At 37.6% G+C, this 12018-nt stretch overlaps 8 protein-coding genes across 8 annotated transcripts; 4 read left to right on the top strand and 4 right to left on the bottom strand. All coding sequences in view use genetic code 12, as the record gives it.

Moving 5' to 3' along the window:
• Positions 1–205: 205 nt before the first annotated feature.
• DEHA2B09548g (DEHA2B09548p) lies at positions 206–1333 on the top strand (the record flags this gene model as incomplete). The annotated part of the gene is made up of 1 exon (XM_457366.1): positions 206–1333. One exon carries the CDS (start codon positions 206–208, stop codon positions 1331–1333), a length of 1128 nt encoding a protein of 375 aa, XP_457366.2.
• A 48-nt stretch (positions 1334–1381) lies between these two features.
• Positions 1382–3487, bottom strand: DEHA2B09526g (DEHA2B09526p; the record flags this gene model as incomplete). Its single annotated transcript, XM_457365.1, has 1 exon — positions 1382–3487. One exon carries the CDS (start codon positions 3485–3487, stop codon positions 1382–1384), a length of 2106 nt encoding a protein of 701 aa, XP_457365.1.
• Positions 3488–3721: 234 nt separating this feature from the next.
• DEHA2B09504g (DEHA2B09504p) lies at positions 3722–5236 on the bottom strand (the record flags this gene model as incomplete). Its single annotated transcript, XM_002770060.1, has 1 exon — positions 3722–5236. The coding sequence occupies one exon, from the start codon at positions 5234–5236 to the stop codon at positions 3722–3724; it is 1515 nt and encodes a 504-aa protein (XP_002770106.1).
• A 232-nt stretch (positions 5237–5468) lies between these two features.
• DEHA2B09482g (DEHA2B09482p) lies at positions 5469–6779 on the top strand (the record flags this gene model as incomplete). The annotated part of the gene is made up of 1 exon (XM_457363.1): positions 5469–6779. The coding sequence occupies one exon, from the start codon at positions 5469–5471 to the stop codon at positions 6777–6779; it is 1311 nt and encodes a 436-aa protein (XP_457363.1).
• Positions 6780–7432: 653 nt separating this feature from the next.
• On the top strand, positions 7433–9442 carry DEHA2B09460g (DEHA2B09460p; the record flags this gene model as incomplete). Its single annotated transcript, XM_457362.1, has 1 exon — positions 7433–9442. One exon carries the CDS (start codon positions 7433–7435, stop codon positions 9440–9442), a length of 2010 nt encoding a protein of 669 aa, XP_457362.2.
• A 145-nt stretch (positions 9443–9587) lies between these two features.
• Positions 9588–10031, bottom strand: DEHA2B09438g (DEHA2B09438p; the record flags this gene model as incomplete). The annotated part of the gene is made up of 1 exon (XM_457361.1): positions 9588–10031. One exon carries the CDS (start codon positions 10029–10031, stop codon positions 9588–9590), a length of 444 nt encoding a protein of 147 aa, XP_457361.2.
• Positions 10032–10237: 206 nt separating this feature from the next.
• DEHA2B09416g (DEHA2B09416p) lies at positions 10238–11134 on the top strand (the record flags this gene model as incomplete). Its single annotated transcript, XM_457360.1, has 1 exon — positions 10238–11134. One exon carries the CDS (start codon positions 10238–10240, stop codon positions 11132–11134), a length of 897 nt encoding a protein of 298 aa, XP_457360.2.
• Positions 11135–11261: 127 nt separating this feature from the next.
• DEHA2B09394g (DEHA2B09394p) lies at positions 11262–11894 on the bottom strand (the record flags this gene model as incomplete). Its single annotated transcript, XM_457359.1, has 1 exon — positions 11262–11894. The coding sequence occupies one exon, from the start codon at positions 11892–11894 to the stop codon at positions 11262–11264; it is 633 nt and encodes a 210-aa protein (XP_457359.1).
• Positions 11895–12018: the final 124 nt, after the last annotated feature.

The raw sequence follows: 12018 nt of genomic DNA, 5'->3' as shown, positions 1-12018 counted from the left end.
AATCACTTATTGATACTCTTTACAACAAACTAGTTAGATTCCTAGAAAGAATTAGAAAATTTTTCAATCAATTTGTGTTTATCAAACAGGTGTACAAAAAAAGAAAGTGACGAAAATTGGCTGAGTTCGTATATACAGGGCTGGTATGGAAGATCAAAAATGCATCATTTAGTACTAATACACCCAAATTAACCCTCCTTAGATCATGGATAACACATTTGTCCCGTCAAAACATCAAGCAGCCGGTCACGATGGATGTTTGATTTCACTTGGGGATAATTCTATATTTGCTAAGCTAACAAATCAACAAGAAATAGACTTTTACAATGAGACACAAACATTATCACAGGACGATGAAGATCAGCTATTGGGCAGTAAATTGGTCGATTGGATGCCGGTTTTCATGGGAACGTTGACGCAGAGCGATATTACTAAACATGACCCTAATTCTGTGGTTATGCCAGTACTAAATGAGGATAAAAAGAGGGTGAAACAGAAATTGGAGGGAGATGATAAAAGCTCAGAAGAGGTGGACGATAAGCAGTACATTGTATTACAGAATTTGTATGGAGGGTATGTTAGTCCGAGTATCTTGGACATAAAATTGGGGTCCAAGTTGTACGATGAGAATGCGACGGCCGAGAAGGCAGAACGGTTGGGCAAAGTGAGCGATTCAACCACCAGTGGGTCGTTGAACTTCCGAATTTGTGGGATGAAGCTATACAATGGAAACCTGACACAAACGCCAGCAGCCGAGTTTGATGGTATGGGCGAGACAATGAAACTTATCACAGATGATGAAGATGCTAACTACATAGAATTCGATAAATATTTTGGCAGGTCATTATCGAAGGATAACGTCACCGATGGCTTAGCATTGTTCTTCGACCAATTTGAGAATGCGTTCATAAAACGAAAGCTTCTCGAAACGTTTATTAAGCGGCTTCAACTCTTGTACAATTGCTTGTTAGATACTGAGGTGCGGATCATCTCAGGCTCCCTTTTGTTCATAGTTGAAAACGATATGCGCAAGTGGGAGCCCGTTGTGGATAACGACGAATTATATGAAGCACGAGATTCCTTAATACGATCAGACTTTATCGATGACGATGATGACGATGATGACGAGCCAGGCGAAGTGCAAAGCAAACAGATTGCTGATATTGACGCATCTCTGTTGAGTAGTCTTAATTTTATTGATTTTGCACATGCCAAATACACCAAGGCAAAGGGCTATGATGAAAATATCATAGTAGGTGTCGAAAACCTAATCACAATATTTGAAACGATATTGAATAAATGTAATACATATCTGTCTAAAACACGAAACTAGATTAAATTATATAAGATATAGAATAAAAAGTACAGTTATTTATCGATCTTATAACACTTTGGTAATTTTACCAATAGCAATGGTGGTACCTTGATCTCTCAAAGTAAATCTACCTAATTGTGGGTAATCAGCATATGTCTCCGCGCAGACACTTTCGTTAGTTTCTAAGATAGCAATGACCTTCATACCCTTCTTAGCAAATGCAGGTGGTTTCTTGGATTTTCTATTAGTACCCTTCTCTAATTTATGCTTTAATTCGATGAAAGTAACTTCTTCAATGGCAGTATGTAAATGCATGACACATGAGAAACCATTAGATAAAATAGACTTTAATTCAACGATGGCAATCTGGGCTTCGAATCTAGTAATGGTCTTGATTGGCTTTAATGGAGAGGTCAAAACGTAACCTGGAGCTAAATCTTCTTCTTCCACGCCCTTAATCTTCAATCTAACTTGTTCACCGCAAAATGCTGCATCACATTCTTGTTCGGTTTCATTGAAAATTGCAACAACTTCGATAGATGCTTTATTAGGCATTAATAATAAATTTCCACCTTTCTTAATATGACCACTTTCAATCTTACCTTCAATGATAGTACCCATATCCTTCATCTTACCACTAATTGGCAACATAAATGGACCGTTGATATGACGTTGCATGGTTTTCATGTTATCTAAAAATTCCAATAATGATGGGCCAGAGTACCATGGACAGTCCTTTGGATTGACTCTGTCCTTGATACCTGCACCAGTATATCCTGAAACAGGCATGAAGATTATATCATCCTTAGCGTATCCGATACCCTTTAAGAATGTCCCTAATTTTGTGATACAATCTTTATAACGATCTTCAGCCCAACCAACAGTTGGATCGTCCATCTTGTTAACAACAACAATAATCTTGTTAACACCTTGGGTTTTAGCTAACAAAGCGTGTTCTCTTGTTTGACCACCCTTTTCGAAACCGGTTTCATATTCACCCTTTCTGGCAGAAATGACTAAAATACCAACATCTGCTTGAGATGCACCACCAATCATTTCAGAAACGTACATTTTATGGCCTGGAGCATCCAAAATAGTGTATCTTCTCTTCTCAGTTTCAAAATAAGCCTTACCAACTTCGATAGTCTTACCATCACTTCTTTCTTCTTTGTTGGTATCCATAACCCATGACAAGTACCAACCTTGTCTACCGGCATCCTTAGCTTCTCTTTCATATTTGTCAACTGTTCTCTTATCAACAGAGCCAGTTAAATATAAAATGTTACCACCCATTGTCGACTTACCTGCATCAACATGACCCATGAAAATGATAGAAACGTGGTCCTTACCACCAAACATATCCTTGACAACTTCTTCATCAACTTCATCAACTTGCTCTTGAATCACCTTATCAGAAGTAACCGGAGTTGACTCTTTAGTGGCGACCTTAGAAGTAGACTTAGAGGCAGGCTTAGATTCAGATTTAACTGAAGCTGGAGTAGCCTCCTTCTTGGCTGGAGCTGGGGTAGTTTCCTTTTCAGTGGCAGCTGGGGTAGCTTCCTTTTCTGTAGCAGCTGGAGTGGCTTCCTTTTCTGTAGCAGCTGGAGTGGCTTCCTTTTCTGTTGCAGCTGGAGTAGCCTCCTTAGATTCGGTTTCTGGGGCCTTCTTAGCATTGGCTAACTTAATACCAGAAGAAGAAGCCAACTTCAAAGTCTTCTTAGGCTTATTTAAATTAGCTTGAGCATTCTGCTGCTTTTGGAAATCGGCCAATGACATACCCTGGTTTTGAACTGGTTGTTGGTCTTGTTGGTTGTAATTATTATAGTTGTTGTATCCACCTCTGTTGTTGTAGTTGTTGTATCCACCTCTGTTGTTGTTTTGGTATCCCTGGTACCCCTGGTTGTAGTTTTGATATCCTTGGTTATAATTTTGGTATCCTCCTTGAGAATAATTCTGGTATCCTCCTTGATATCCCCCTTGGTAGCCTCCTTGGTAGCCTCCTTGTTGTCCACTTGGTGTAAAAGTTGGAGCGCTATTAGCATTGAAATTGTTCTGCTGTGGTTGTTGTTGATACTGTTGGTACGATTGTTGCTGTTGTTCACCACTTCCAATTGAGGTATTTTGGAAATCTTGAGACAACTTGTCTTGGTTGTACTGTTGATCGTCAGACATTATCCTCAGTTTGCAATTACTTTCTTCTAAATCAAACGAAAGTCTAAAAACTATTGATCTTCTATAGTATCAATCTAAATTTTCAAAAAAATTTTCATATTGCGAAGATCCGGTCTTTTAGCACGTGTTGATACGGTCGGTTTTATAAGAATATTCATACATTCATTATGCTTCTATATATATACAAATATATCTAATGTAGACGTACTATAAGGCTGGCAGAACGGCTTCTATCTAGTCTGAGGGAGGTTCGTCATTTTCGAGAAAAGATTCGAAAAGTGGGTCGTCTTCAGCTTCAAAAGCTTGAGGTGTGCCTTGGCCTGAAGATTGCAACCATTTAGCCAAACATGTACTCTTATGCATTAATTGTAATTCTTCTCCAGGAAATTTACCCACACCAATCTTCTTACCGTGTTCTTGTGGATTGCAAGTACATTTGTTCTTGATATAAAAATCTTTGTTTAAAGGGCAGAGTCCTAAAGCTTGGGTCCGAACCAGTACTGCCAAATCGTCGAAGAAGTGAACTTGATTTGTGTTGAGGAAAAGTGAAGTGGCTATGGTCTTGATTACCGGTTCACTCCAGCTTTCGTAGTAGAAGCCATTGAATCCGTCTATGTAATTGAAGAAATGCTGGTATTGAATGGATTTGAAGAACGACAAATCCACTAATTCGAATTCTGAATCAATAGAGCACGAATTTATTTTCCAATCGGCATTTGGATCTTGCAATGCTTCAGGATCCATACCGTTGCCAAGAAGGAAATGAAAGTTGTTCCGAGTGGGTCCCGATTCATCCATAAAATCGTTGCCTGGATCGAGAATGTACCTTTTTACGGCATTGAACAAACTAGGATGGAGGTGAGGATAGTCTTGTTGCATCAACAGCCATCCATACTTAATCTTGTTTTGCTTCATGTATTTGAATACATCATAGTTGACCTCACAATTCAATTGCGACCCTAGCGGCACTTTCCAGTAATAATCATAATCTTTCCAAATGTTATCCAAATTATAAAAATGGCCCGTCAAAAACCTTGCAAAATGTCTCGCTTGTAATATATTCTTGGATCTCAACAACTTTGGAAAATTTGTATCCCGTCTTATTTCTCTTACCTTTTGTTTGTCAATTCCAGGAGGGTATATTATAAGTTCCGACAGATATTTCATATCCATAAACTTAACATTGGATCCCGGCTTCGTTAAAGCCGTTATATCTTGCTGAAGCAGAGACAACATCGCCCTGTGTGATATTATAACCCAGTCATAATTGTATTTTTCGTTAAACTTCTGTTGGTAGCTTCTTATTGTTGGCATCACCAGCAGAATGTCTGCTTTATTCTGCACTATAATTACCATCGCCGCTCTCTCTCTCTCGTTTTCCTGTTCATCCATCATATTTTCCATTTCCTCAGTTTCCTCATCACCCGCCGAGTTGGAAGCTTCATTAATTCTGTTTGCTGATTGACTACCCTTCACATCCTGTTCTTCTTCTTGTTTTTGTGCCGAATGTGTTTGTACGGATGTTCCATAGAAATTCACGTTATTCAAAGTATCCTTATCTTCCGCTTCGTTGATAAATCTAAAAACTTTATTATTTTGTACTTCAGATACTAGATCTTCACGATTTCCGAAAACTAAGTGCTGACCGATAAAAAGAAGCAGAATAATGCAAAGCACAATAAATATCCTCAACAACCGTTTGTTAGGTTTATATATGACATCTTTCACTGTGTTTGAATCATGAGACATCGTATTTTGTTCTTTCAAACCAATGGCACCTAATATATATTAAAAAATGATAACAATATAGCAAGAGAAAAGATTCAATGTTTTTGCGAACCAGTGCAACATCAGTGAGTGAGGTTTTAGCACAGAATTAGTATGATAATCTACTTTGTCAGAGAAGCACTTTATATTTTATATATACGATATAATCAATTGATACGTGGAAGGGTATTGCTATAATATAAGTTAAATTCCAATGCCAGTTTTCGGAGAGCGTAATATTACGTCCATTACTATTAAAGTTAATCAATTATCAACCCCACAGGAGGATGACTCTGATAAGCCAATTGAACTTTACTTATCGGACTTAATACATTTAATTCAGATACAGCCCACTACTGGGGCGTCTGAAGCTGCTAGGGCTATTAGAAAGAAGATAAAATATGGAGAATCTGTTAAGGTCCAATTAAAGGCTCTAAGCGTTCTCGAGTTGTTGGTTTTAAACTCAGGGCCGAAAATCGGACCTACGATAGCTAGAGATGACAAGTTACACGATGTATTGAAAGGCATAATTAATGGTAGCGGTAAGACAGGTTCGGGAACAAGTTATCATGTTGATGTCCAGCGCAAGGTTAGAGGATTAGCCAGAGGATGGAAATCTGAATTAGCAGATATGAGTGACTATAAGCCATTGGCAACGTTATGGAAAGCGATTCCAGGGGTGAAACATGGCAGGACGCATTCTAGAAATACTAGTGAAAACGTATTTGGGTCTGAAATAGATGACCAGCCGAAATCACCAAGAGCTCCGAGTCACAAGAAGGTTCCACCACCCCGTCCAGCCAAATCATCGCCATATTCGGCCACAAACGAGGATCCCAAAAATACAAAAGGTAAGAAGAAGAAGAGAAGAAGAAAGACCCGAGGTGTACGTTATGCTGATGAAGAATATCAAATCCCTCAAATTAACTACAGTGTTGAGTCTCCTAGAATTAGAACTGTCATTGCAGATTGTCATACGCATACAACTACGTTAAATAATCTTTTAATGTCATTCCCATCAGGAATGTCACCATTGGATGATGAGAAGTGCTCGAGCGAATTCGACAAGTGTCGCTCTATAAGACGGAAAGTCTTGAGATACTTGCAATATGTTGGTGCAGGAGACACAACGACAAAAAGTGATGAAGTCCTAGCTATGGATGAAGAGTTCTTAGGAAGCTTAATTGTCGCCAATGAACAATTGGTGGATGCTTTCAAGAATTTCGACAAGGCTTGTGGTTATACGGCAGAAAATCCAGCACCAAACTATGATGACGACGATGTCGATAGTGAAGGATACGAGAGTTATTATACTGACGAATCATCAGATACTGAGCAGGTCACAGATGACTTGTCCAATGTAAATTTAGCAGAGGAAGGCCCCTCAAGTGCATTGCAAGGTAAAAAGTCTCCACCTCCAATCCCTAAAACAAAGCCAACCGGTTATACGAACAAAAACCTTACCAAAGTTGAAACTAATGCGAGTATTTCCAGTGACCCCTTTGGTGATAAGAATGAAGTATGAACTGAGATGTTGGTTACGGTAGATGTATGTTCAACCTATTCTTTTTTTATATGCAATGGAACTGCATAATTTAGTTCTATTGAGCTTTGTAACCACCTCCATCTAAATGTTTTGTGACTCTATTCTTAGACGGTTGGTATCATAAGCTACTAACCAATCCCATCGAGTATATTGCGAAATCGATTCTAAATAGATAATCTTATTACTTTTTCATACATCATGTAGACATTCCAGCCAACCCTCTTAGATACAAGAATTACTTTTGAATACATGTTGTTCCTTTAATATTGTCTACATGTTTTCTAGTAATCATCAAAAAAAACCTGGCAATTGAATTACCCCAAAGTTTGGATATACATTCATTATAAATCCACTTTCAAAGAGTATGATGACCTACAGTTACAGTTTCTTTATATGAGGTATAGAGAGTTCCACTTCTTAGCAGGGTCTTTCTGTTAGTCCATATCTGGCATTTATTCTCTTTGTTTCAATCGTAAAATAAAAATTATGCGAATTGATCTGAATAATGTATTTTCCGCTTTCGCTTTCTAAATACTCCAAACGTAGTATCTTAAAAGCAGATTATACTACTGAGAAAATCTTCAACTGGATGAATTGGCTGTATATCAAGTGCAATTATTGAATGTCTAATAATGTCTTTAATTTATGACAACGAAATACCGAAGAAACGAAATATCGACGAGTATGGAGTAAAAAAAGCGGATAGGAAGTATAAGCCAAATTTTCCAAAAGATATGCCAAAACTCCCTTCAATTGAGGAATTTAAGTTAGATCGTATTATTTGTGATGATTTGAAGGAAGAATCACAGGAAGTTGTGAATTCAATGATAAAAGTGGCGTCGAGTTACCAGAATGATTTGAAGAGTGAAATTCGGAGAAAGCTTTCCATTGAACAAAAGATCCAATTCAAAAACATTGAAATTGCAAAGATAGCACATTCATTGAAAAAGAATATTACATTTAGGAATAAAAAATTAAGAAAGGCCATAAGTAATAATGGGGGTAATGCAAATAGTGTGCAAAATAATTCAACGAGTTTACTTCTGTTAGGCACAGAAAGTACCATTGATGACGAAATAGAAATGCTATTAGAATTATCAGCAAAGGCATCTGGTAAGGTTCGGGGATTGACTCAGAGACTTTCAAAAATAGACCATAAAGTGAATAAGATGAAATCGGATGAAATACTAGGACAACCGAACTCCCGGAGGAAACAAGAATACCCGTATATACATAAAATGCTTGCTGGTAAAGAAAGTAAGTCAGATATCAAAATAATACCATCAGATAATAAAGTTTCGGGTGAAGCACTGGCTGAAAGAGAACCTATGCCTTTCATTGCGAAACCAGATGTGAAAATTAACGAACAGCCATCCATACAAGACGCAAAGAATGAACCAAATACGCATGCCACATTGATTGTGGAAGAAGAAGAAATGAATGCAGAACAATTTGAGCTATTCATGTCATCGTCTATCCACAAATATAGGGACCTCCAACTGAATAAGTATAGCGATCTTGATATATTTATGAACCCAACACACAACAAGAACTATGAACTCAAAAACAATGAGTTTTTCAATGAGAATGATCAAACTACCATTGATCCCTCTGCAAGCTTGTCTACCTTTAAACCAGGTAACCCGTTGAGCCTATTGTATTCATCCATAATTAAAGATCCAAAATCAAATGACCAAAGGTTAGCAGTTCGTCCGTCATTAGGTAACATGACGATGAACGTAAAATCCTCAGCAACTGTTAAACCGACTCTTCAAACTTCACATTTCAAAAAACTAAGAATCAATGGATCCCCTATAACTTCTGAAACATTCCTGAAAATGAAAGAGAGACCAACTTGTGAATGCAATAATCACGAAGATGATGATCATTTATCGCATTTCAATGATAGAAGTGAGGATTCTATAGCAAAGAGAGCATTAACTGATTCACTAGTGGCCTTGGAGAACTTTCATATGAGTAGTGATGATACGTCAGGATTAAATACTGAGCCTGAAGACAACGACATAGAAAGCGAGCCCGCTATGACCTCAGAGTCCTCAGATTTTGATTCATTGAGTAGCGAATCGAGCGATAACAAAACCAATATGTATGCGGACCAATATTACTCATTACTTAAAGCTGATTTGAAAAAAAAGAAAAAGAAAAAACTACGCCTAGAAAGAACCCAGCAGATTCACAAGCGTCGTATGTACCAAAGAAAAGATATGTCGCCTACACCAAAGCATAAACCATCGCATCATTCTTTAAAGCCCAAAAGATCCATATTGAAGTTGCCGCCTACTATGAAAGTGCAATCAAACTCACATGTTCCTTCGTTTGCTAAAATACGAAAGACAGATGCAGTGAAAAGCAATACTAAAAACGACCACTATGCGTTGAATACACCAGAGATCAAGAACATTAATATCAATGCGCGGCATACGGTTGGCTCAAATAGTATCAATGATTTTACAGTGACTGGTACGATGCTTCTTGCCAGGCCTAATTCTGGCGAGTCTAGTAGCAATGATAATGACGAGAACGAGGTCATCCTGTGGAACGGTCTCCCTCAGGAACCCCACGACGACAATGCCGACGTTATGAGTCTAAAATCAATATCCAGATTAAAGGGCTTTTTATAATTATCTTAACGTCTTTTTATTAAAATGAAATAAGGTTATATAGAACCGTATAGATTTATATCCTATGACTATATAAACAAGGAACTAATCGAATTATATTGTCGTTTACAGAACCACAGATTCATCATGCAAATGTAGGAAATGACTAAAATAGCCATACCCAGAAAAACCATATCGTTATCACACCAAACACCAAGAACCACATCCTCCAACTTATACCCGCCCTCTGACTCATTACAATCATTTTATTCCACGTATTCTTTAATGTTATTTTCCCTTTTTCCATTGTATTGGTTATTTCATCGTTTAACTTGACTGATTTATTTATTTCTGTACCCATCCTAACTCCCAAATTTTTCAACAAATTAACCTTTTGACTCATCGTATCTACCTCATCATTATTTTGTGATTCAAGCGACAGTAAATAAGATTCGTTGTACTTTGCTGATGCGACTGGGGCTTTATCATATGGAGAATCTGACCTTGAAAGGGGTGTATTATTAGCAGGACTTCTTTGTGGAGTAGCAAATAATTGTGTCCTTAGGTCTCTCTGATGTGCTCCGCCATTATTGGAGTATCTTGAACTCATATTGCCTTTAGAACCCTAGATTATCTTCAATAACAGATTAAGAAGTGATATTGAAGATTTGAACACCGCGTATTCAAAATGGGCCCCAAAAAAAATTCATTATCAGATTAGAAGATTAGTAAGACAAAAAGGACTTCTTTTCAAGATTTGTAGACAGTCGAAAGCTATAAAGAATCGAACGGTAGATTAGAATAAAACAATAGAAGATGGATACATCGGAGCCTCAAGAGAGTCCAAAATCGTTACTGAATGTCAAGCATATAATATTAATATTATCAGGTAAAGGAGGAGTTGGAAAATCATCTGTTACTACGCAAACAGCATTGACGCTTGTAAATAAAGGGTTTAACACTGGAGTGTTGGATATAGATTTAACTGGGCCTTCTTTGCCCCGGATGTTTGGGGTGGAGACAAAGCAGGTACATCAATCGTCCGCAGGATGGGTTCCAGTATCGGTGTATAATAACGGACAGGAAAAAAATGAAGAAAATAAGAGAGGAAACCTATCTTTAATGTCGCTAGGATTCTTGATAGGAAATAGGAATAGCTCTGTGGTGTGGAGAGGTCCTAAGAAGACGGCGATGATAAGACAGTTTCTCAAAGACGTTGTGTGGAGTGGTGGGGAAAATAATGTCCCATTAGATTACTTGTTGATCGATACACCACCAGGGACGTCGGATGAACATATAGCAATAGCAGAAGAGTTACGGTGGGCAAACCCAGATGGGGCTATTATTGTTACAACGCCGCAGCAGGTTGCAACTGCTGATGTCCGTAAAGAGATTAATTTTTGTAAGAAGGTCAATTTTGATGTACTCGGTGTTGTGGAGAATATGAGCGGTTTCATATGTCCCCATTGTTCTGAATGCACGAATATCTTCCTGAGTGGTGGTGGTAAAGAACTAAGCGAGAAATTGGACTTGCAATTTCTTGGTAATATTCCAATAGACCCAAGTTTTGTGGAAATGGTGGAAATGCAAGACAATGATCAGAATGATGGAAAGAAGAAGTTGGTTGATTTGTATGATGACTGTGAATTAAAGGGAATTATGGAAGGTATTGTCGATAAAGTATTAGAGCAACAGCACCCAGCAAGGTTTTAAGTGGCATTTTTTGTATATATTTAAAATGAAAGTAATGAAGGTCTTCCTGAAACAGGAAAGATGGAATTAATATACACTATTAAAATTAAGAAAAGATTTATGCAAATATATATGGTATAGTACCGATTTACTCAACATTATGGGCCTTTTTCCATTTAGTGATTCTTCTTCTTAAATCACCAGCACTTTGTTGATATATATTCAACTTCTTGTCCCACATCATCTTATCATAATCATCGCCATGTTTCTCGTGTAACTTTTCTAACCATTCATTTTCTCTGGCAGAAGGTTTTCTCTCTTTTTTAACTTGTGCATGTTTCTGAGCATATTCTTCTAACTGTTTAATCACAGAAGAACTCTCCCCTTCTGTTTCAGCCTTTGGACCCACTTTCATTGTACCATAAATAACACTGGTCACCTCATTAGTTTCCGGATCTCTGATTATACGAGCTTCACCTTCCGGTATCTTGGCTGGATCAGTAGTTTGCTCGATGTCAGCAAGCGATGGCTTTGAAGCTGCATCTGCGGCCTTGATTTCAGACAAAGTCTTAACATCTTGTTCTTTTCCCCCGGCCAAAGTTCCCAACTTTGCTCTCAAACCAAGCTTTTTATAATTCTGTTGTAAAGTCAATGATTTATCCCAGTTAGCAGCAATGATTGGGTTCGAATGAATATTAATATTCTTCTTTTTATCCTTGACTCTTCTCGTATTCTTACGAACCGATGAACGGTTCATCTTTCTCTTTCTTACGGATGTCATTTCGGTTTATATTATATACTATTTCTTATAAATAATGAGGAATACTCTCTTATAAGCTTGAGATGAGTAGGACATATTTTTTTTAGTACTGAAAAAAAAAAAATTTAGTGATCATTTATATGCA

This window comes from Debaryomyces hansenii (genome assembly GCF_000006445.2).
Source record: "Debaryomyces hansenii CBS767 chromosome B complete sequence".
Lineage (NCBI taxonomy): Eukaryota > Fungi > Ascomycota > Pichiomycetes > Serinales > Debaryomycetaceae > Debaryomyces > Debaryomyces hansenii.
The sequence above is the reverse complement of the archived record's forward strand: the minus strand, read 5'-3'. Positions and strand labels throughout refer to the sequence as shown.